General features: G+C 54.0%; 1 protein-coding gene across 2 annotated transcripts in view; it reads left to right on the forward strand.

The window, feature by feature from the left end:
• Positions 1-22,750, forward strand: part of SP6 (Sp6 transcription factor) — a 42,231-nt gene extending 19,481 nt beyond the window's left edge. The window contains exons 1-2 of one of the 2 annotated variants that reach the window (XM_033089035.1): positions 16,615-16,833; positions 19,258-22,750. In XM_033089035.1, coding sequence (XP_032944926.1) covers positions 19,316-20,446 — 1,131 coding nt within the window. In that variant the 5' untranslated portion in view covers positions 16,615-16,833; positions 19,258-19,315 and the 3' untranslated portion in view covers positions 20,447-22,750. Of the gene's footprint in view, positions 1-16,614; positions 16,834-19,257 lie in introns of those variants that run through there. The other variant, XM_033089036.1, reaches the window with a different exon arrangement.
• Positions 22,751-24,513: the final 1,763 nt, after the last annotated feature.

Here is a 24,513-nt window from a genome sequence, read left to right on the forward strand (position 1 = left end):
ATAACCCCGTTTCTTACCCACACGCAGTCAAGAAATTCTCTAGAATCTGGCCTTACCTTGTCTTCATTCTGGAGACCCTGTGATCTTCCAGCTAAGGAAAGAGACATGTGAGAGCCCCTTAAAGAAATTATAAAACAAAGTTTGGGCCTGACATATAAAAATGTTTTAATGTAAGTGTTTATTAACTATGACACACATATTGAAAAGTGTCATAAGCATATGACATAAGTAAATCATAAGTAAAAAATGGACTGAGTTTTCACCAAGTGAACACACCCAGGTGCCCAGCACGCAGCTCAAGGAACAGAACATAATGCTACCCCAAAGCCCTCCATGTGCCCTCTTCTGGTTACTAAACCCCCCAAGGGTAACGGAATTGCTAGTCTGACTTCAAAGGGCATAGACCTTTTTTTGCCTGTTTTCGACTTTCCTATAAGTGGAGTCATATCCTGTGTACTCTTGTATCCAGCTTCTTTTACTCCATAGGTTCATGAGATTCACCCTTTGCTTGAGTTTGAACCCATCTGTGAGGGGAGGGATGGGATGTATCAATTATCCCCTTTGGGTCTCAAACTCAAGCTCCCCTGAGATCCCTTTCAGCCCCCTTTCAGAGTTTGGTGTCAGCACCCCCACTTTCCTGGTTCTCTTAGACTCCCAGTTTCCAAGCAGGATGAGCATTCTGGAAGACCTTGTCCTCTCAGGGCTCCTATCCAGCTGGGATCTGGGAACTGCTCGTCCCAGACCACACCCCTCCAAAGGGACTCTAGAGGAAGTCCCCGACTTAGGTGGGGTCAATTAGATGGCGCTTTGAGATCTCAGGATGAAAGGACTGCCTAGAGCCATTGTCCTTGGACTCCTGTCCAGCTTGGCGGGGGAGGGGAGCACCCTGCCCCCTCAGGCTCCAGGGATGGGCATCAGCCTATTGTGATTGGGATTGCCAGACTCAGGAGGTTCTGAGAAACTCCTGCCCAAAGAGGCGGGGAACTCAGGCCTGCGATATTGGGGAGTGGGGAGTCAAGGGCCCAGGCCCCTGGGTCTGCCCCCTACCTCCCGGGCAGCACCCAGACAGCCAGGCTCTGGTGCCGTGTGTGGTTTCAGGATAAGCTGCCGATGCCACCCAGAGCGCCCTGCTGACAGACAAGGATCTCGCCCGCTTTCAAAGACGCCCTTTCATCTGCCAGGGCTAATTACACCTGCAGAGCGGAGGAGAGGGCACTGGAGCCAGCCCCCTCCCTCTTCCCCCGTCCCAGCTCCCAAGCCCCCTGCCTCAGGAACCCTTCTACTCCCTCCTTTCTGCTTGTTCTAAAGCTCTGGCGGCAGCCTCAGCACCTGCCAATTATGGCTCCTCTAGTGACAAGTGGCCCTGTCTTCTGGGAGAGAAGCATGTAAGAGCAGAGGGCTGGAAGGTGGGCCTGTACATGTACATGAGGCTCCGGGTTTGGAGGGTCTGGGTGGCATTAGGAGGGTTTCTGAGAAGCACTAGGGAGTAGGTAAGGGCCTCCCCTACTGTGAAAGTTCAAGTCTGTGATGGAGGCAGTTCAATGGGGGCCATGAGCACTTGGACTTTGATTTAGGCAGCTGTGTCGGAATCTGTTTCATTACTTTATTGGCTACATGACTGCTTCTCACTTATTTGAGCCTGAGTTTTCTCTCCTGTAAAATGGGGACATTAGTGCCTACCTCATGGGGTGGTTGTGAAGAATAGATGAGACAATGCATGTAAAAGGCTTAGCCTTTAACAGAGGTTCATTTGAGTATGGGAGAGATGCCACTTTATGTGGGAAGGCTCCTTTGGACCCCCAAGACTGGGTTGACCATGGTACTCCATGCTTACTCCTCTTCCAGCCCTTAATACACTGTTTTGCAACAAACTGTTTATTAGTCCGAGTCTACTATCACCTTGCAAACAAATTCCTTGAGGTGCCCTGTTGTATCTGTTTTCAGCCTAGTGCCCAGAACATGGCAGGTGCTCACTGCACAGACTGCTGGTGTGGCCGTGGAGCGTGCGATGGAGACACAGGAATGAAGGGCTCCTCTGGAGTGTGCGAGGGTCTCCGGATCAGCATGAGAGTGTGTGTGGCTGCTGAGCAGCACAGTGAGAGGGGGAACGTGTGTGTGTGTGTGTGTGCACAAGTGGTCACTGTGGGCTTATGAGGAGCAGAGTGGCTCTGCAGCGTCTGTCTGAGTTCAGGTCTGAAGGAGCCTCTCAGTAAATGATGACTTATGAGGGTGTGTGGCTGAGTGAAAGGGTGTGTGTGTGTGTGTGTGTGTGTGTGTGTGTGTGTGTGTGAGATGGCAGAGGATCTATGACTGCATGTGACACTAAGCAGGAGGAGCTGAATCCATCTGTGTCTGGGGTGTCTGGGTGGGGCACATGCGAGCATGGCTGTGCCTAAGGGTCTGTTCAGGGCTTCCAGTGTGCTGAGCTCTTTAGAGGAGCTAATAAGATCTCCAACCAGGGGCCTTCTTCCTTCCCAGGCCCCTCACCGTAAGGCCGGAAAGAAAAAGAGTAAGGGCCCACTCCTTCCCCAGAGTGGGTAAGTGGCAAGCAGCCGTCACCCCAACACCGTCCTCCACACCCACCTGGTCCAAGGGAGCAGGTGAGGTGCTGGCAGTGGGTTTCTTTGGGAGGCACAGGAAGTTGGTGGGTCCAGGGAAGCTGGGGGGGGGAGGGTCAGACCCGCCCCCTTCCAACACACACACACACACACACACACACACACACACTGGCTTTGTAGGCAAGTGGTGATTCGCCCTTGAATAAAAGGCATGATTCCACACTTCCTGTGTTGGCTGTGGGGTTCTGCACTCAGCCCCTTCATCGTCCTTCCACCCCAAAGCAAGAAAGTTCTTGGTGTCTAACCGAAATCCTCTATATTCCAGGCCAACTGAGGCCCTGCCCTCCCATTGTCAGAATCCTTACACAGACATGAACCATTCATCATGAGGACCCTGAATCCTCAAGTCGGGGGCGCTGATGTCGTGGTTTCCCCACTTTCCTTCTACGCCTCATCATGTCTCTTCACCTTCCCATAATCCCTCCTCCGACCCTGTCCATCTCAGGAAAGCTCATTCCCCAAGCTCATCCTCACAGCAGGTCCTTCTGGAGTCTCTAACCGACTTCCCTCATATTCTCAGGCCCTGTTTGGGGGCTGGGTGCAGGGGACCCCACTGGATCAGTGCAATGAGATGGGGTCTGACAGCCCAGCTGAGGTCACCGGCCGCTGAAGTACGTCAGCGGTGGGTGTGTACGTCCCAACCAGCCGCACAACCTCCCTTTCATCCTTTGTTCCTGCCAGCCCGGCCCATTCCCACCACGGATTCTCGGATTCCCAGCGTGGCGTGTCCGATGAGCCAGAGGCTTCGCCCGGACACGATCTTCTCCCAGCCCTGCCCTCTGCTCATCTCCTCCTCCCTGTCTCCCTCCCAGCCTTGGTGAAACCACTTTCGGGTGGTGGAGGGGCAGTTGCTTGCAGTCTCCCTCCTGCCGTCTCCTTGCCAAGCTGCCACTGGCCACCAAGGGAACTGTGGTCGGACACAAGGAAGAACTTTTAGTGGTGTTATCAAGTGAGGAACTTGGGCAGGTGGTAGGCCCCACTACCCCTGGGAGCAAAAGAGTTTGGGAGGGAAAGGAATACGTGTGCCTGGGGGCAGAGAGGTAGGTAGAGTGACTTCTTCAGTCTCCCTTCCGTCCTCGGATGCCATCCCCAACCCTTTGTTCCCCACAGATGTCTGGCTGCTCCGGTCTGGCAGCCAATCCCCAAACATTTCTCCATTCATCCTGGCTTAGAACTGGGTTTCCACATCACTGGAAATGGCTGCTCCACTCGACCCCTCCCAGTTGCCTGGTTGACCCTGTGTCTGGGCTCCCAACCCCATCCCGGCCATCATAATGCCTCCCCGACCTGGGCCAATCTTCCTTCTCATCTCCAAGAATTCTGTGGTTTGGATTTTCCACTCCAAACACCTCCTTACATCTCCCTCCGGCTCCTTCTCCAGGAAGCCCTCTCCTGGCCTTGCTTCTTCCTTCCTGCCCTATCTCCCCACTCCTGAGGCCCACCCCCCTTCCTTCAGTCAGAGTCTGCCAGTGTCTCTCGTAAGCCAGGGATTCCCTGAGGATGGGACCTGGATCACCCCCAGGGATAGGAACCTTTATATTTTCCCAATTCCCAGCAAAGCTCGTGAAAACAGAGCTCGAAGAAGTGAGGGAGGGGATGAGGGTAATTATCAGGGGAGGTAAGGAGAAAGAACTGGCAAAAGTTGAAGCATAAATAAGAACTGTGTCTCCCCTGAGCTCAGGCCCAGGGAGCAGGGCAGAGAAGAGAAAAGAAGTGTTATGAAAATTTAGTGGGGAGGGGTGGGGCAGGAAGAGAGAAAGTCTTGATGGCTCCTCTGGTGGGTCTGTTGGGAGGTTCCACAAAAGAGTTTCCCAAAGCAAAGGCTGGGAGAGGTGACAGTCCTTCCTATAGGGGCAGGCAGGCATGTTGGAGGCCAGCTTTGGGGGCCATTTGTTAAGGACAGAGGGAACCTGTTCCATTGGTCTCCTCTTTCTTGAGCCCCGCATTCCTCGCAGTAGTGTTTGGGTGCTGTGGGCTCACTGCAGCAATCCAAAGTCATAAAAAGTGCTAACAAAAGCCCGCAGGCATCCTCCAGTCTTGGCCTGGAAGAGAACCCATTGGGTTCTAATCCTGGATCTGCCGTTAATTAATTTGCTGAGTGATCTCTGGCAAGTTCCTCAACTTCTCTGGGCCTCCCTTTCCTGTCCCCGCCCCTCCACCCCATGAACAGGTGCCTGAGGGAGGAGGTGGAGCCTCCTCTAGGCTGGCTCTGAGGCAGGAGGATGGATGAGATGACCTCTGCAGAGGCCCTTTCGGTGCTGGTGGCCACGGCCAGTGGTTTGGTCCCAGACCCTTTCTCTGGTCAGTGGAGGAGGTTGATATAGTGCTGTTCCACTCCTGGGGGAACACTAATCTCTGCACTCCTGCTTCCCCACCCCTCCTCAGGCTGCCTCCTGTGAATCCCCTCCTGGGCCCTGAGCCTCCTCCCTTGACCCTCCCCATCTCCCTGCCCACATGGGGCCCTGCACGGAGCAGAAGCAAACCCTCAGGAGAGAGAGGAGCCCAGCACTCCTGATGAGCAATAATTTGTTTTATGACAGAAAAGGAAATTGTCTTCAGTTTCACAAGAGTGAAACGAATTCGTTTGAAGTAGTTTGCCCTGCGGCTGGCAGGAGAAGCTTTCTCTCCTGAGCTTGCCTTCCCTCTCCTTCTCTCCCCCTCTCTCCCTCTTCCCTTCTAATTACTGCAGCTTCCAAGCTGTTGGCATGAGTTGATGCCAGGCTGTCAGATGCCAACTGCCCCAGGATCTCACCTCTTGGGTGTGGATGGGGGGATGGAGCCACAGGAACAAGGTGGGGTGTCTCTTGGTTCAGCCCCTGCCATACCCGAAGCCTTACTTGGCACCATCACGGAGGGAGGAGGGCCGGGGCAGAGGGCGACTCATCAGGGCCCAGGAGAGCAGTCAGCTCTGGAGACTTGGGAGACCACTAGCTCCCTGAGGCCCCAGGAGAGGCCTGTCATGGCCTCGTGTGCTTTCTTCCATGGACGGTCCATGTTTCTTGATCAGCCCTCTTTCCTCATCCTCTCTGATAGCATCCTAGAAGCTGAACTCCATGGTGGCATCTAGACAAGAAAATGAGCCACCTACTTGTATCAAGACTCAAAGATTCGTTGGGGGTGGACAGGATGGGGAGAAAAGCACCTGGGGATAATCAATGCTATCATTAAGAAGTCCAGTGGACTGAAAAATCATGGGACCCTCCTATGCCCATTCTAAAAGCCCCTTCCCCCTCCCTCCATCCCTTCCACCTAGCCAGTCTTCCATTCATCTATTCTAAAGCCCTTGAATGCCAGGTACCATTCCAAGCACTGGGAGTGGAGCAATGCACAAAAACCCTGCCTCCATGGAGCTTACAGTCCAGTGGGTAGTGTTAGCCACAGGGGGAAAGGGCTATGCCTAGCACGTACCTGGAATAGAGCAGGCACTTAAAAATATTTGCTGAATGAGTGACTAAGTGCCAAGTCTGAATCAGAGGTGATACTACAAAAATTTAACTGGTGAAGGAAAAAGAGAATCACCTGCTTAACGCCTTCCCTGCCATGCTCCACCCTGCCTCCCTCCCTCTCCGGGGAACTCTCCTGCCATGGTCCTAAGTGAGGGTGTGAAGGGGAAGCTGGCTGCATGGAAAGCAGGCAGACGCCAGGCTCCAGGGCTGCCAACCTGGCACCGCTGCTTGGCGCTGGGCGCCCTCTAAAACAACAAACCTTATGTCTCTAATTGGGTACTTCCTGTTTGTCTTGATATTATCTCTTGTCCTTGGAGCCCACAGGCCCAATCAGAGATGGGGCAAAGGGTCAGGGTCGGAGCTTTGGGGATTCAGAGAGAGGGCGAGGCAAGGGTGCCCTTTCCTGTAGGTTTCCTGGCTCTGTCCAAGGGCACTGGGCAGAAGTCTGAGGTCTAATGCTCCAGATCACTCAGTGAGGAGCCTGAGCCCCTCTGCCCCAAACTACAGGAAGTTCCTATGTTCTGGGTTCTGGTCATTGCAGGTTCTTGTATCAATGACACACCTTCCCCTTTATGACTCTTGGTTTTCTAAGGCTGCAGAATAGAGCGTAATTCAGGGTGGGAATCACCAAGCTTCACTGTTCTCTCCCTTTCTCAATCCCAAATGGCTGGGAAGTTCTTCTTGATATCTAACTTCAGTACCTTTCACTAGCCGTTGGGCAGTGGCTCCAGCCTTGAGTGCTTTAGTTCCCAAGTCTTATCTGTCTTAGTTTCCCGAATCAATACTGTAGGTGCTTTACAGATGAAGCTTCTTCTAGACTTTGAAGTCCCCTGGGACCAGCTGTCTCCCATAAAACTAGCCCCCCACTGTGTTAGTGTGTCCACCATGCTAGGCATCAAGATGGCTGCCCTGTGGGTGGTAGGATCAGGGCAAATTCCAGACAGGCCCCCACCCTGGCCAGAGGGGCAGCCTCTGCCACCCCCAGAACTCCAGGTAATAACCTAGGGGCCACGCCAGGCTCGCCAGCACCTGAGCCACCGGCAGCAGATAATGACGGGGGAGCTGGGCAGGGAGAGCCAACCCCTCAATCAGGAAGCAAATTAAAAAGGGGAGGAATCTCCCAGACAGACCACAACAATGAGACCGGCCCCCTTTCCAGGGCACTGGCCGCCTTACCCCCCACCCGCTCTATTTTGCCTGCCAGGTCCTGGTACCCAGCCCTCCCTTCTAATTCCCTTCTCGTGGGATCCAGCTAGAGGTTCTCTGGTTGACCCGGCTGCAGGTTGCTGGCAGTGTCCAGGTGGCCAGGACACAGGACACTGGGCCTCTCAGGGAGCCTCATCTGCCAGGCTGACCTTGGGATTCCTGACAGGGCACTGGGCACCGGGAGAGGGGGGTGAAAAAGGAAGTACAGGGCATGCTTCTAGTGCAGCATCTTGATGCCCACGAGGCAAACTCTGGATGGCTGTGACAAAGGGATTTATAGAGAACCCACCATCCTCTGGCCTGGCAACCCCTTCTCCTCTGTAAAGGGTGCAATTCAATCCATTGCAACATATATTTATTGCACACTCAGTACCATATGAGATGTTGGGGAGATACAAAAAGGAACAGAGAAAATTCCAATCTTTCAAGAAGCTCATGATCTGACACATACACAACTAACGATATCACCATCAGACAGTGTTAAAACCTCTGCATTTTAAGACTCTGGGAACACAGAAGAGGGTTCCTTGGAGAACTGGGGAAGGCTTCACAGAGGAGGGGGGCATATGAGTTGGGCTTCAAAGGATCAATACAAGCTCACCGGCAGAGAACGGGGAAGAGCATGTCAGAGCAGGAACAGTATGGGGCATGAAAAGGTGTGGACGATAATGATGAGTAGAAGCCCCAGTGGCCGGAACCTGGGGAGTGACAGGGATGAAACGGGAAAGGTAGGCTGAGACCAGATGGGGTATAGGCCAAATGGTGTGGATTTTCTCCTGTAGGTAATGGGGACCTATTGAATGTTTTTGAGCTGAGGCATGACATGATCAGAATGCTGCCACCTTGGTAAGAAGAATTTTAACTGCCCAGAGAGCAACAAAGGGGATTCTGCTTTTTCTGCCTCTGCTTTTCTCCATGGCTGCTATCTAGCCAGCCCTTTCTCCCAGCTCCCACTCACTGCCCTTGCTCCTTTTGTCCCAAACCTCCAACTCATTGTTCCAGGCAAGCTAACAGGGCAGAGTGTGTCACCCTTCCCCAGCTCTCACCCCAACCCTGTAGTTCCCAGGTATCCTGGTAGGTCCTTCCACCTTCATCACACAACCAGGGCCAGTGTAGGAGGTGGGGGGACAGCGGGATGAGTGGACAGGGAAGGGGTGGCAGGGAAGCTGGGCCCTTTATGGATCTTTGGGTCTCAAGGCCTCTGTTGTGTCCTCCCATCTGACCTAGGCTTTTGCCTTCACTGCTACCCTCCCCAGCTGAGGAGCTTCTGGAAGCTTTGATTCTAGGAAAACATTTTTCTAATTCTCTCAGCTGTGGCTTACCCAACCCCTTCTCAAAGAAAGTCACTGGGCTGAGGATGGTATGGCATGACAAAAGACATAGCCCCTGCCCTCCAGAAGCCTTCTGACTAGTAGGGAACTAAGAAGACAACTCCATGGAAACAGGTCACGTAGCAATAAGTACAGGGAAGTTCAAAGGAGCAAGCCAGTGATGGGCTGATAAGAGAAGACTTCATAGAGAAAGCAGTCTTTGAGCCAGGAGTTTGAAGGATGATAAACTTTCCTGAGGTAGAGATGGGGAGGCAGGGTGGAAATACTTGGAGTGAAAGTGAGAAGGCTAGACATGTTTGGTGAACACTGAGTCCAGTGGGCTGGGCTGGGTTGGAGGATTTGTACAAGGACCAATGGAAGTGAAGATTGCAGAGGTGATGGAGGCCAAGTAGGAGAGTCTTGAATGCCCTGGTTAGCAGTGCAGGGGGGTGGGGTGGTCACTGGATGTGTGTGAGATGGAGAGTTCCAAGATGGAGCGGCATTTCAGGATGACTAATCTGTTATTGGTCTGCAGGACAGATTAGGTGGCTGGGCACAGAAGTGGCAGAAAGCCTAGAGGAGATCTGAAAAATAATCTAGACGAGAAGTAATTCCTGTCACCAAGTGGACACTTCTGTAGGATTTTCACAGACCAGTTCCCATTTCTAATTCATTCATTCAACAGATATTTATTAAGCACTTGCTAAGTACCAGGAACCATGTTAGGTTCTTTTTTCATTCCCCAACTCACCCGGCTGATTTTTGGATTTGAAGACAAAGGTAAATTACCCACACTCACCTGAGGACCTTAGCCCAGTCTTCCCCCACCGCCCCATCCCAAGCTAATCCAGTAGCTTCTGTCTTTGGAGTAGGTATACGGGGGAAAAAATTAGAGAACCTATTCAGTAAGGATTTGAGGGATAGCATGAAGGAGGGACATTTGAGAGGGAGGGTAAGCAGCTTGGGCAGCAGAGAGCTATTGGTGGGAGGGAAAAGCTGACAGCTGAGTACAGGGGGGACCTGGGATCCTCTGGGGGAAGGGAGGCTGAGGAAGGAGGAGAAAGATGGAGAGAAGAGTAGGAGACATCTGGGTGAGGATGGGGGCCAGGAGACAGGGAGGGACAAATTAGAGAGCTGGAGAAGGAAGTAGAGTCTTAGCAGCGAGAAGAGGTGGGGGACTGGGAGGCGAGGGCAGAGGAAATGGGCCCAGGCACTGGAGACAAAAGTCTGGGAGTCTGAGCCTCTGAGGAGCCACCTGGAAGGTGCAGGCAGCGGCAACATCAAACTTGGGATCCAGGGTTGGCTCTAGGAGTGAGCTGGAGTTGGAGGGGGGGTGGGTGTCTCCAGGGGGAGCTGAGAGCAAAAGAGAGGGGCTTGAATGTACCATTAACCCTGCTGGGTCTTCAGCCTCACCCAGCACCGTAATGTAATCCCACCCTCCACGTGTTGCTCTAGGCCCCACTGCACCCACCCCCGGCTTTCCTACCTCATCATTGGTGGTGGGAAAGCATATCGTTCCAAGGTGCAAATGGAGGAGGAAAGGGGGTCTCCTGCCAAATAGGGTCCGGGTTGTGTTAATAGCTCCCCTCTCCACAAACCAGTCAGAGTCTCCATAGACCCTTTCCTGATCCAAAGCTGGGGTAAGGGGTGTGGGCCAGTAGGGCCAGCCCAAGAGCTGTCTTTTTTCCTCCCCCCCCATTTCCCCCACCTCAAGATTCTCCCATCTTTTGGACTGGACCTGCTACCTAAGCATATGGAACCGATTGAAAGAATTTGTATGCTCACCTTATAATTTATGCAAATCAACTCTGTAATTAACTATAATTTGGAGGCATCCTTTGGTATTTGAGACATTTATCCATGAGGAAATGCCCTAGTGATAATGCTCCCGTATTAACATTATTTACTCCACCTGTGTGGTCTTCTCCTTGTTTCCCCCCTCACTTCAACTTTCTGGGCTGGAAGGTGGGGAGGGACAGGGAAGCCCCTCCCTGGAGCCTGCCTCAGTCCTGACGCCTGCGTGCCCTCAGGGAGTGGTACTGGCCCTGTCCTTTTAATTCTGCTGAGGATTGAAGGAAGGGGTGCAGCTCTGCCTCCCAAGCCCCCTACCGCTCTACCCTCTCCTGCCTGATGGGTGGCTTTCTACTGAGCTTTTTAGTTCTCTTAAGGGCCTTAATGTTCTCATCTCTGAAATGGGTAGAAGAAGGACCTGTTGGGGCCTTTACAGGATAATTACTGAAAAGCTAATGAAGGGACTGGGAATCCCCAGTCCAGAGGTTTCTGGGGGTGGAGGGGGAGGAGCAGGACAAGAGTTCAGGGTGAAGATTGCCTGACTCAGCCTGTGGGGGACTCAGTGGGGGAGGTGGCGTGCAAGACTTGGGTTGCTGGATTCTGGGCATGTGTAGAGGGGGTGCACAGCAGCTCCTGTCCTCAGTTCCAAGGGCATTGAGCTATGGCCGAGAGTAGGACATGATCACATAAAAAGTTTCCAGGCAGCTCACTATCCTATGTGGGTCAGAAATCCTAGCTTCAGAGAGCTTTGGGAAACCGGCCTTATTCTGTTTCATACCCTTTCTCCTTCCTGGTCTTTTGGCCCTCTCAGCTCCAGGACACGCTCCTTTAGCCAACGTGCCTAACCTTACAACCCTAAAATTAAGTTCATGTAAATAGTTGGGGTTGTGGGGGGGTTCCACCTAAATTCACCTCCAGGCCCCTTCGCCCTTTGCAGGCCATGTGCCCAGCCTCTTCACTCCAGGAATCTCCTGGAGTCCCAGGATTCCTGAATTGTCTATAAAAGTTCTCGGCAGGGCTTTGCCTCTGGTCTCAGGTGACCTCTTGTCTATGTGACGCTGCGCCACCCTATCCTAAGTCAGGGAGAGCGTCTTCTCTCCCCATTTGACAAAGAGAGATCCCAGATCAAAAAGGTAGATTACACTGGATCCTCATGGGAATCAAAATTGGGAAGGGGATGAAGAAAACGGAGAAGAAGGAATGATGCTCCAGCAGAAGCAGGAGAGACCCACTGGGGTAGCCAGTATCACTGATGGGGAGCTCTGCAGCGGGGACTGGCTTGGGGTCAGTGTGTGTGTGTGTGTGTGTGTGTGTGTGTGTGTGTGTGTGTGAGAGAGAGAGACAGAGAGAGAGACAGAGAGAGAGACAGAGAGAGAGACAGAGAGATCTAAAAGTGGTACTTCTTTCATTCCCACCCAGTCCATGGAGGAAACCTCAAAAATAGGGGGCTGGAATTTGGAGAGTTCCAGCCACCCCAGCTCTTTCCCCTGGTGATGCTCTCACTTCTTCCATCCTGCAAGAACCACTTTGTCCCTTTCCTACTACCTGTCCAACCTCTGGGGAGGGAAGGAAGTCCTGCTCCCCCACCCACCCCCAGCTGTGTCTTCCAGCTGAAATCCTCCTTTCCTGGCACACCTCAGAAACTCAGATCTCACCCCCTACCACTCCCCCAGGAGGGGGGGGACACTGTTTCCTGGATTATCCTAAAAGCTTCCGAGGCCGTGAGGACTTGGCAGCACCCCTGCCCACGTCTCTCACCTCCCCCTCTGGCTCTGACTATTGCTTCCTTTATAAAGCTCGGCTCTCCCATCACCCCCACTTGCCCCTCACTGCCGCTGCCAGCTCTGGGCTCCATGGACTGGTAAGAGGGGCTCTTCCCTGTCCAGTTCAGGAGACGAGAGGTCTCCACTTAAATGGGGATTGTTGAGAAGGGTTTGGAAGGCTTGATTCTCTCTGAGTTGGGGAGGGGGAGATGAGAGGGAGATCTTGGAGGGCTCTGTATGGAGAACCAAAGAGGGTTCCTTTGGACTGGGCTGGACTGAGATCTGGGTGAAAAGTGGAGTGGGTTCCCCCATTAATAGATGATTGGGGGCTTCATTCTGATAGAAAAACTGGGCAAATATTAATAGACATACAGGGTACACACTCACCACACAGAAGTTCATGGATGATAAACACCTGCAGAAGTAGTAGGGGAGAAACCACTTTACATGTCCTGGGGGGAGCTCCGTTTGTCATGGAGGAGAGAGGACAGACACCCCACATTTAAGCCCCAAAGGTACCCACAAGGCACGACGGGTACCCACAGGCAAAATGTGCACACACACATTTGTAGATACACCCTGCTCCCCAACATATAGATGCACTGTCCTCAGCTGAGTTAACCTTTCAGACTGAAAATGGATGTAGGTGCTAGTGATATTTGGATTTTTGATGAATTAGTGTCCAGCCTAGTGCTTGTACCCTAGGTAGACTCTCAGTAAATGTTTGCTGAATGAACAATGGATGAATGAAAAACAAAACATTTGGCCCCAGCTCTGGACTCTGTCCGGTTTCCCAGGAGCCTGGGACTGTGGGGTGGGAAGAAGAAAGGAAAGGAGGATTGTGTTGGTGTCCAGGGGTCACCAGTTTGCAGTCTTTCTAGTACGGCCTGGAGGTTGGGGTGGAGAGTAGGGAAGAAGAGCGAGCAACTAGGAAACCAGGAATTAGGAGACCTGGGTTCTGGCCCCGCTCTGCTTTGAGCTGTGTGGCTTTGAGCAACTGGCCTCTATGTTCTGAGGTTGTTTTCCTACCGATAAAATGAGGGCTTGCACTAGACAATTTTTATGGGTAGACCAGCTTAGATATTCTCATAGTGCGATCTTCACAGAAAGGCAATTGAGGTTTGGAAGGGACCACAGAGGTAGCTGTGACTTGTCCCAGCAATCCAGGATAGGGCCAGTTTGTCCAATTAAAGTCAGGGTCATGGATGGCTTTGATCTAGGGATCAGTTTGAGAATGCTGTTCCTTCCACTTTCAGGATTTAGGAGAGCCAAGACTCCCAGGGCCACACTGCTGCCATAGCGAGGCTGCGTGGAATAGCCGGCAGGACGCAGGATTTGGAGTCTGGCAGATCTGGACTTGGTTTCCTTCTCTGTCTATTAACGGCTGTGTAGTCTTGGGCAGGTCATTTAACTTCTTTGATCCTTGGCAGAATTCCTCATCTGTACAATGGGAGTAACTACTACTTAGCTGCATGCTCATAAGAATTAGACATATTTGGGTAAAGCACCTGGAACATAGTAGATGCTCAATAAATAAACACTGAACGTGGGGACTGATGAGACTGCTCCATATACAAAATGGATTGCGATTATCAGCGAGGTGTGAGAAGAAGAGGAGTAGCAGGAATGGGAGATGGGCACTTGGGGCAAAATCTGTTTACCCCTTTGGGGGAATGAAGGAGAGGAGAGAAATGGCCCAAGTCCTGGGCAGATCTCAGTTTGTGTGGGAGACGCGGTGGGCAGCATTGTTCAGTTTTGTGATGAGAAAAGAATACTGGACAGTCATGTCAACATCAGACCAGGGACACTGTTTAGTAGGAAAACATCCAGCATGTGGGCAATAGAAACGGACATGGATGGAATCAGAGTCACGCAAGTAGGGGGAGATCTGGAAGGAAGATAGTGCCCTGAGTTAGGAGCAGAAAACTAGGCAGGGTAGGAAATCAGAATGGCTGAGTTTTGCAAGACAACTGTATTACCGTTGAAGTCTATGCTGATGAGACACAGGCAGATGGAGTTTCTTTGCTTCTGGGAAACCCAGATGTCTGTGGGTCTGAGTGAGGTCGGGTTAAAGGGGGCCTGGGTAAAAGTGGGATGGGATGTCTACCATCCAGGGGATGGATTCCTTTCTCTCTTGCTTTCCAGGGAAACATAGAAGAAGCCAGAAAAGTAAGACAGTCTGGTGCCTATAAATAAATGGGAGAGGGGCACTCTCTGTCCCACAGCAGGGAGGAGGAGGCAAAGAATGCCTAGCGGTCTAATCAGACTTAACTCAGGAATACAGGTAGCTGGCTCTGTGACAGGAGCTCCTAACTCTGTTCTGGACATGGCTGTGAACTGAGATGCAAACCCAAATAGCCAAAATTGGCAGGCGGAATAAACAGAAGAGATAAAACCCCGATGATAGAGAGGACTGTCAATGTAGTTGTGGCCACAAAGGTCCAGAGCAGTTCTTGACAATCTACCTCTCAGGGACTTGAGTGTCAGAAAGAAGGAAACCCAATCAGAAAGAATAGCCCTGACGTCCGGGAGACACCTCACGGCTTCCCAAGCGCCTGTCTTTTACTCCCAGGGCAGTCGCTCTAACAGAATTTCACCAAGGAGGAAGCTGAGGCTCAGAGCAACCTGAGCCGCCAGATCAGCGTAGCAAGTACGGGGCTAGGGCTAGAATTTAGGTCTGTCAACTTCTAGTCCAAAGACCTTTGTGAATATACCTCAATCCAACAAACATCTGCTGGGAGCCGACTTTTAAAATAATTATAACAACAACAACAACAACAACAACAACACCTTCTGTTTTCTGTGAGCCTACCAGGCGCCCACGGGACTAAGTATTTTTGGTACATCAATTACTTTAAGCCCCGGGAAACCCTCCCAACTTGTACCCAGTTTGTCTAGATGAGGAAACTGAGTCACAGAAAAGCGTGAGATACACAGATTAATCAGATACTGGCTCTGAATGGGAGAACGGATGTGTTTGGCGGGGGAAACAACATACACAAAAATCAATTTTCAATTGGCTTGTGGATTCAGTTTAGCCGTTTTATAGTTGAACCTCGAGTGTGTCGCAAATGAGAATGCAGAACGGGTAAACCAATGGTGGTGGAATCGGGGCTGTACAGGCGAGATTGAATCAGCCTAAATTTCAGTTGGGCTGTGCGAAATAAACTGTAAAGACAAAAACGAAATTTTATAAAGCGCGTGGCAGAGTGCTTAGGGAAAGCCAACTGGCGCAACGAAAAAAACACGAAAATTTATCAGAATTCCCCTACAAGACAAGGGTCACTTCGGGAGTCAACGTGGCGGGTAGACACCAACCGGGAAAAGAGCATCTGACTACCGGGGAGCAGAAGCCAGCCAGGCTGGGGTGGGGCGCGGATGGGGGGACTCCCCTACCCACCGGCGCTGGGTATCGCAACTCGGATCTTGAGAGGTTTTAGGGGCGCCGCGAACGCCCTGAAATTTTGACAGAAAGCTGCACTGTGTATGCGCATTCGTTTTTCCCAAAGGAATCCCAGACCCTTCCCCAAAGTTAAGACTCTTGGATTTAGTTAGACATTCAGATGAGAATCGGGAAGAAATGGTGGCCAGGGGTTGCTCAATTCTTTACAGAAGTGTCCCTTCTCAGGGCCATTCAGGCGCCTGCCCCAGCTTTCAGGGCCGGGTGAGCGGGGGCGAAGGTGGCGGGGCTATTTGAGGGGTGGATTTAGGAGGCGCCGGGGCTGCTGCCTAAGGAAAGATGGACAGTGAGAGCTGAGGGGGCCTGGGAGACGAGTGGGAGCAGGCAAAGACGGCAAGTGGGGAGTTGAGAGGGTGGGGAGAGAAGAGGTCACTCAAAAAAAAAAGCAAGTGGCTGGAGAGGGAGAACCGGAAAGAGACCGAAAGCAAAGGACAGGGGAGGGTGGTGGTGGTGGAGAGAAGCGGCGGGGCGAGGGTACTGGGGAAGGAGGGCAGCCGCCAAGATACATTTCTCACGGCCTAGGCCTGGGGGTAGACCGGACACATACTTGGCGCTCAGTCCTGTTCCCTTCTTTCCTCTCAGTTCCGGGACAGCGCTGGTGGGCCGAGGGCCGTCGAAGCAAACGGCGCCCTGAGGGGGCTCGGTATCACCACCAGTCCCCGCTCCCTCCTCTGTTCCCCGAGGGTCTGAGTCCAGTGTCTCCGCAAGACCAAGCCATCTCAAGGGCAGTTTTTCACCGGGTGGGGCGGGTCTCGGAACCTGGGAAACACTCCGCCTGGGCCCCTCGCCCAGAGAATGGAGAGACAAGGGAGGAGCGTGGGAGGGGGCGAGAGACGACCTAGTTAGAGATCCCTCCCCCACTCCCTGCCCGCCCCCTCCTTGCGGGCCGGGCTAGGCAGGGCCTCCGGTCCTGCCGAGCCTGCAAGGGTTAAAGGCGGCCGCAGGTGAGGTGGGCGGGGCCGCGATTTCGGGGAAAAAGGAGCGCAGGGCCGGGGATGAAGGCAGAGCGCGCGGGTGAGTCACGGGCGGAGCTGGCCTCGCTCGCTCGCTCGCTCGCTGGCTGGCTCCTGCCAGCCCTCCGCCCCTCCTCCGCCACCCGCCGCCGGGTGGGATCGCGTCCCCCGCTTGCCCTCGGCCCCTGACCCTCGCCGCTGGAGAGCCCGCCGGCGCTTAGGGCCCAGCAGTGCCCGCCGGTAGCGCGCCAGCCAGCAGTGCCCGGAGCCCGAGCGCAGCCTCGAGGTAGGAGCCCGGGTTGGGGCGGCGAGGGGTACGCGCTATTCGGATCCTCTCGGAAATGCGCGCACGGAACGCTCCACAGCCTCCTATGGCTTCGGGGGAGGTGATCCTAAGTAATCCGAGGGGCTTAGAGCCCCGGCGGAGTGAAAACTGGGCGGACGGGACAGACTGGAGGGACCGAAGAGGCTGGAAACTGGGGAAACTGGAGCGACTGGGACAACCGGAGCGTTGGAACCCCGAGGACTGGGAGTACGGAAGTCCTGACCACCTGAGCGCCGGTGATCCGGAGAGGCAGCCGGCGGAAGGGGGAAGGAGGGTGTTTCAAGCCGCCTTCCCGCGTTGGAGAGCGGGAAGCAGGGAGTGCGCGTTCTTCTGTCTCCCTCCCGAAACCTTGTTGGTAGGCCATGCGTCCCAGGACTGGGCTCCCTCTCCTGTGTCGGGAGAGGCCACTTTGTGGAGCCTGGTTTGTTAGCCTTCCCACACCGTAGCCCCTGGGGCCGTTCTCAGGAGCCAAAAGCTATAGGGTCCCAGGCCTCACTGCTCCCGCCCAGCCCCTTCTAGGCTGCCCCGCCTGGGCCTGAGGCTCCATTCCTGCTGCTTCACCCTGTTCCTTTCTTGTGGTGAGGCAGCAGGAGCCTGAGTAGGCGCTCCAGTCCCCCTCTTTCTCCCTCTGCCAGACTACCAGGGCCACCTCCAGGGTCCCAGAGGCAGAAGGTGGTAAGAAGCTGTGGGAAGAAGTCCCTGCCCTAAATTACTGCGCCTCATCCTCCACCATCAGAGGAGGCCCAGGGACACAAAGTCCACACCTGGGGCAGCAGGGCTCCCAGGCCTTAGGGAGAGAGGCGATAAGAGGAGAGCCTGCAAGTCACAGATACGTGGTCAAGAAAGGGGTGGAGGTCTTTAGGTTCCCAGTCATTCAGGGAAAGAGAGAGGAGACCTGGTTCACAGAGGTACATACAGTAAATATTTGTTGGTTGAATGAATAAATGCATGTCTTTGTTAAGTCACTTCTCCAAATACTGCCTCAGTCTCCTCTTTTTTAAAATAAGAGGGTTGGCTTGAAGCAGTGGTTCTCAACACTTGGCTGCATGTTAGAATCATCTTTGGAGCTCTTAAAAATGATTCATGCTTAGAATGCATCCCCTTATATAATCTCTTTGGGCAATTCTTCCTTTTAATATCTGATTCTGGCTTTCCCTGGTATCCTCTGCTTCCCCCATTCTGACCCTGCATCTCTAAAGGGGTGGCAATTGTACCTTCCTGAGCTTGCTGGTAAGCTCTTCTCTCCCTGACAGCTTCTCTGGGGAAGCCGACCCCTCCTAGCTTCACATCGGGGTCTCCCCTCCCTTGGAGAAGGGCATGGGCAGCAGCCGGAGAGTTGGCTGGCACTAGTGTGGGTCCGGACCGGGAAGGGGTCTTAACTTACTCTGGTGGTGAGAAGTCCTAGAAACTGGCGCTGCAGCTGCACCCCCAGAGAGGTGAAGTCCCTGCCTGAGGGAAAGGGGTGGGGGCCAGGCAGGGAGCTGACCGGGAGTGGAGTAGAGCAGTGAGAATCTCATCCTCACTGAATATGCTTCCGGGATGGAATGAGGGCTCTTTTTCCAAAATCTCAGAATCTGCTTTGGGCTTTGGGAAGTCAGGTCTCCTTAAGCTTTGAGTTTCAGAAACAGACCACCTCGCTTCCCCCATGTGTGTCCTGAATTAAAGTAGGGAAGCTGAGATGGGTCTAGATCCTCCATCTGGGCTGGCAGCAGATCTGCTGGGGGAAATGCCACTGCTCCTTGCCTGGGTCTGGGCAGTTGGGGTGGGATGGTTTGAGAACTATACTGTAAGGGCAGCGGGTTAGCTCAGTCGGTTAGAGCGCGTTGCTACTAACACCAAGGTTGCCGGTTCCATTCCTGCATGGGCCACTTCGAGCTGTGCCCTCCTTTTTTTTTTTTTTTTTAATTTATTGGGGTGACAATTGTTAGTAAAATTACATAGATTTCAGGTGTACAATTCTGTATTACATCATCTATAAATCCCATTGTGTGTTCACCACCCGGAGTCAGTTCTCCTTCCATAACCATATATTTGAAGTGCCCTCCTTTAAAAAACAAAAACCCCAAAAAAAACTACTGTAGGTATATCTAACCTACCAGCCTTGGACCAAGCCAACTCCCAGGATAAGCTGGGTCCCATAGAAGGGATAACTAGAGCAAGGTAGACTTCCACCATCCTCTGCTCTTGGCTGAGAACCTCCCTTCCTCAACCCTTCCTAACACTTCCAAATTCTCTTAACTGATGATTAGTCCCCGCTCAGAGGTGCATTTCTCTTTCACCTGGGAGCCAGAGAGGGACACTTTGCAGGGAGAGGATCTAGGTTGAAATCTGTCAGTGAGCTAGCTGTTGACATTCCTCACTTCACCTCTTCTTTTCCTCCTTTAGGTCCCACCTGAGGTGCCCCTGACCGTCCCTGTCCCCCACCCCACCCAGAATCCCGGCAATGCTAACCGCTGTCTGTGGCTCTCTGGGCAGCCAGCACACGGACGCCCCTCACGCCTCCCCGCCGCGTCTCGACCTGCAGCCTCTCCAAACATACCAGGGCCACACGAGCCCGGAGGCCGGGGACTACCCCTCCCCGCTGCAGCCTGGAGAGCTGCAGAGCCTCCCGCTGGGCCCCGAGGTGGACTTCTCACAGGGCTATGAGCTGCCGGGGTCTTCCTCTCGGGTAACCTGTGAGGACCTGGAAAGCGACAGTCCCTTGGCCCCGGGACCCTTTTCCAAGCTCCTGCAGCCGGACATGTCACACCATTATGAATCGTGGTTCCGGCCGACTCACCCAGGTACAGAGGATGGCTCGTGGTGGGACCTTCATCCGGGCACCAGCTGGATGGACCTCCCCCACACTCAGGGCGCGCTGACCTCACCTGGCCACCCGGGGGCGCTTCAGGCTGGTTTGGGAGGCTACGTCGGAGACCACCAGCTTTGTGCCCCGCCACCCCACCCACACCCGCACCACCTTCTCTCAGCTGCCGGAGGGCAGCACCTCCTGGGGCCTCCCGACGGGGCAAAGGCCTTGGAAGCTGCCGCCCCAGAGTCCCAGGGGCTGGATTCCAGTCTGGACGGGGCAACCCGGCCCAAAGGTTCCCGGCGGTCAGTGCCCCGCAGCTCAGGCCAGACCGTGTGCCGCTGCCCCAACTGCCTAGAGGCGGAACGACTGGGGGCTCCGTGCGGGCCCGATGGGGGCAAGAAGAAGCATTTGCACAATTGCCACATCCCTGGCTGCGGGAAAGCCTACGCCAAGACGTCGCACCTGAAGGCGCACCTGCGCTGGCACAGCGGCGACCGTCCCTTCGTGTGCAACTGGCTCTTCTGTGGCAAGCGCTTCACACGCTCAGATGAGCTGCAGCGCCACCTCCAGACCCACACAGGCACCAAGAAGTTTCCCTGTGCCGTCTGCAGCCGGGTCTTCATGCGCAGCGACCACCTGGCCAAACACATGAAAACCCACGAGGGCGCCAAAGAAGAGGCTGCTGGGGCGGCCGCAGGAGAGGGCAAGGCCGGCGGAGCGGTGGAGCCCCCCGGGGGCAAAGGCAAGCGAGAGGCTGAGGGCAGTGCGGCTCCCTCCAATTGAGCTCCTCGGCACTGCCTCCCCCTAATTTCCCCTGGGGGCATCAGAAGAGAGCTCTCTGGCCTGATGCCCTTGGGGAAAGGCTTAAGTAAGAGGAGAAGGTGGTTATTTATTGAGAGGGAGGAAAAGTGGTGGGGGGGCCAGGGAGAAGGGGCACTGGGGGGTGATTTAGTCTCTGGGGCTGGACGGACGCGTTTGACTGTTTCGCTGGGCCGGGAGGAGCCGCGCCTACACCTCTGTTTTCCGTTGCTTCACTATTTCACTCACGACCCTGGGCTGGGCGTTGGGGTGGGGTCCCCCCAAGGAGGGTGGAGGGGGACCCGCTGGAGGAGACTATGCGTCCCCCAGCAAAAAGGAATGGGGCCGCCCTGGGCGCTGGGGGTAGCTGTCTGGACACGTCCTTAGCACCTAGGAACCCGGACATAAAAGCACCTCCGGAACCGCCCAGTGGCCTGGGTCCCTTTCATCCCCCTCATAGTACTTCTTGTAGGGTTTCCAGAGGGAGAGCTGAGATGGAGTAGGGAAGGCTGGGGGGTCCCCCTTTGGGAGGGGTCTCTATCGGGCTGGGATGGTTGTTGCTGTAGAAATAACTCCTTTGATGCACCTCCTTATTAATCCTTCCAGATCCAGTCTGATGGAGCCATGAAGGAAGAGGGGGAAAGGACCAGAATCTGAGACAGCTTCCCAGCCAGAACTATGGGGTGGAGGAGAGAGCTAGCTGTAGGGGGTTGAGCAAGGAAGTCCTTTTCTAAAATGAGAGAAAGGGATTTGGTGGGGAAATGGAAGGAACTAACCCCTTCCCTCTTGAACTTGCATTCAGTCCTTAACTCTTTGTCTTTATAAAAAATAAAGTTCAGTAGTCCACACCCCCCATTTGTTACCCCCCCCATCCCATGTAAGCTTTCAAGGCAGCCAGAAGCCTCCTCTCTAGAACTGATGTAATTCCTCATCCCAGGTGCCCCATCATTTGCCTTCCCTTGGGGATGGAAGAGGGTCACCTTGGTTTGCTGGGGGTGTCCCAGCAGAGGGACCTCCGGTGATTCCCACTCAGAGTGGAAGACTCTGTCTTTGCCTGGTCATCTCCTGTTCACCTGAGGTTAAGCTCCACTCTTTTTAAGCCCCACTTTTAGCTGGACCCTCCCCTTCCTCCCCTCCTCCCTGCCACTTGCAAGCCTTGACCCTCCTTTGGAGTGCGTGTTAAGAGGCTCCTTCGTCCCCACCTTCCATATGAAGGAGTTGTTCTTCCGCTGGAAGGGGTCTGCCTTCTGAGGTGATGTCTAGGAGGCTATCTCTGTTCCTTTCTTTAGATGCTAGAAATACATCCTGATTGTGATCATGAGTGGGGAAAGGGGAAGGGGAGAAGCCCAGCAGAAGGCTGAGCCCAGCAAAGGGAAGGAAGCCGATGGAAGGGTTTGGAGCTAGTGTGCTTTCCCAGGCTTGAGGCAGAGGCCATAAGGTTCCCCCCGACTTCCCCTTCCCCAGCCCTCTTTCTCCCCCCAGGGCCCTATGTGAGGATTAGTTGTGTATTGATTTTTAAGTTATAAGCAAAGGGTATTTTATTTAATATTAGGGCATGTGTGTGTGCATGTTGGGTGTACGTACGTGTGTGCACGTGTGTTTCTCTACTGAGCCTGGGGTCTCTAGCCAGGGAGACCCTATCTTGTTTTCCCCATCCAAGATCCTGGGGCCTAGGCCCACAGTGTCTCTTTCTCCCTTGGGGATGCTGGAGCCCAGTCCAAGGACTGGGAGTTCTACGGGAAATGGGGCTGGGATCTGGGTGGGAATATGTGTTTGTGTAGAAGGGAGCCCTTCTTGAAAGGGACAGGGTGACTCTCCCTGAAGGACTCGTGGGCCTGGGGTAGTTTAAGAAGTAATGCTCTTTCTTTATGCTCCCTCTTTTCCCTACCTCCTGCTAACCCAATAAGAGGTCCCTCTTCTTGCTGAGAGGGTTGGGGGCAGGAGAGTTGGCAGTGCCTGTAGGTTGCCTGGCCAGGTGGAGAGAGGGGGAGAGAGGGAGGGTACTTGGGTGTGGGATGTCTTTCTCCTCCACCCATCGAAACCAGCCACCCCCTCCCTGTGCCACCAGGACCGCCTTTCTCAGTGACCATTCTAAGGGGAACTCCTGAATGGGTGTTAGTGCTGGGGGGACATGGAGTTCCCCCTGTGGAGGCCCTGAGCTCTAAGGTGTCAGGTGTGGACTTTGGTTAGGTTTTCTTCTGCTCCCCCTTTTATAGATCTAGGTTGCTTGGCTGTCTGCCCCCTTCTAGGCAGCCCCCTAGAGGAGAAATGTAGGAATTTTTTCTTTAACTGCTGTGAACCCACTTTGTGGGGGGGGAGGGGGGGAGGAGGAAGAAACAGCCTGTGTTTTTTATGCCATAATAAAGTCATCAACCACATCATTGCTTCATTTGTCTTCCAGCTCGGGTTTCCTTTTTGACTCAGTGTCCCTCAGCAGTGAGGACCAGGCCGGCTGCAGGGTGGGGTGGACACTTCCCTTTGATCTTGCAGCCCTGGGCAACCTCATCTCTCTTTGTTTGGGGCAGAGCTGAGCTGATTGAAGGGTCCGATCCTGCCCCCGAGGTGGTTGGTGCAGAAGGAGGGAGGAGCTCCCACTGGGTTGGCAGCTGTGCAGACTGTCCCTCCCCGGTCTTCAGCTATGGGGATGAGGAGGTTCTAGATGTTTCCTTCCTCCTCCACATACAAGCCCCCTCTTTCCCCTCCCCTACCAAGAACGCTGGTTCCCTGCCTTCCCAGAGATAGCCAGCCTCTTGGCACCCTCACCCCACCCCCATGGGGGTGTGTGTTTCGACTGGTCCCTCTGGCTGTGAATGAGGTGGGGGTGACTGACAGCGATTTCTTCACTCGGAGTGATCCCTATCAGGAACAAGGCGATGAAAGGCAGCCAAGATATCTGATGGGCTCCCGCCCAGCTGGAAAGTATGAGGGAAAGGCTCCTACTGCAACTCCCAACTAGAGACCCGCCACAGTTACACAACCACGCTGTTCACAAATGCGCCCTCACGGGATCATGGAGCACCCTTGGATGTGCAGAAATGCCCATCTGTGCACTTTCCCAGGCTGCCCAATGCCTGGTATGCAGTTGGTGCCTAATTCATGTCAAATGAGTAAAAATCTCAGCTCCAGAGTCCTAAAGCTAGGTAGGTGGACAGCGGATCATTTGGGGATTCCAAGGGGGCAGGGTAGGTTATTGTGTTCTTTTACCTTCCTATCCTGCATTGCTTTTTGCCAAGATTATTCTTTTTCCCCTAGTGGGATTTCTATTTCCCCCATTCTAACCCTAACCCAATTTCTCAGAGCCAAATTTGGTACCCAGTGTGGCTCACCCCATCACATGTTTGGGAGAGTTTCGGGTCAAAGTCCACCTTGGGATGGGCATCAGAATGATTTAGGGGTCAGAGGAAACCAGACTGGTCTGGGGGCCAAATGCTTATTTCCATCTGCTGCTGCATTTAGAAGGCTGGGAGGAGGAGGGACAGGCGTGTTTTCCTGTGACCTCATGCCTGCCCCACTCCTTGGGGCGCCTCTTTTGTCTTCCTGGTTCTGGAGGAGTTAGACCCCAGGAACCTGGTGAGTCCTTTCCTCCCTTTCCCCCATCACTGCCCCCAGGGACAGAAGGGCAGCTGTGGGGCCTGCTGGGCCTGTCTGGGCAGGGTTGGGGCCGCCCCTCCTCCCCTTGCAGCTCCTCCCGCTGACCTGCATTCTTAGCGGGGGCCTTTGGTGGGGCTCTGACGCTCACTTACGCTCTTTGCCTTGGCAGCAATGCTGCCTGGCTGGCCTGGCCCCCTGATGGAGCCCAGGGCCACCTCTGACCCCTCATATCTGGCGCCTCCCGCAGGACAATCCTGGAGGGTTTGGGAGGGAGGGAGGGAAATCAGAACATCTGGACTGACCCTCTGGGCGACATCTCCTGGCCGCCATCCCCTCTCCTGGACAGTGGGAGTAGAATTCCTCTAGGGTGGGTGAGTGAAATCAGGAATGGGAAAGTGACTGAGAAGCAGACAGCCAACCCACGCCTCTCCTCCTGCCTTTCCATGCCCCACAGCGGGTGG

Source organism: Rhinolophus ferrumequinum, chromosome 21, assembly GCF_004115265.2.
Source record: "Rhinolophus ferrumequinum isolate MPI-CBG mRhiFer1 chromosome 21, mRhiFer1_v1.p, whole genome shotgun sequence".
Lineage (NCBI taxonomy): Eukaryota > Metazoa > Chordata > Mammalia > Chiroptera > Rhinolophidae > Rhinolophus > Rhinolophus ferrumequinum.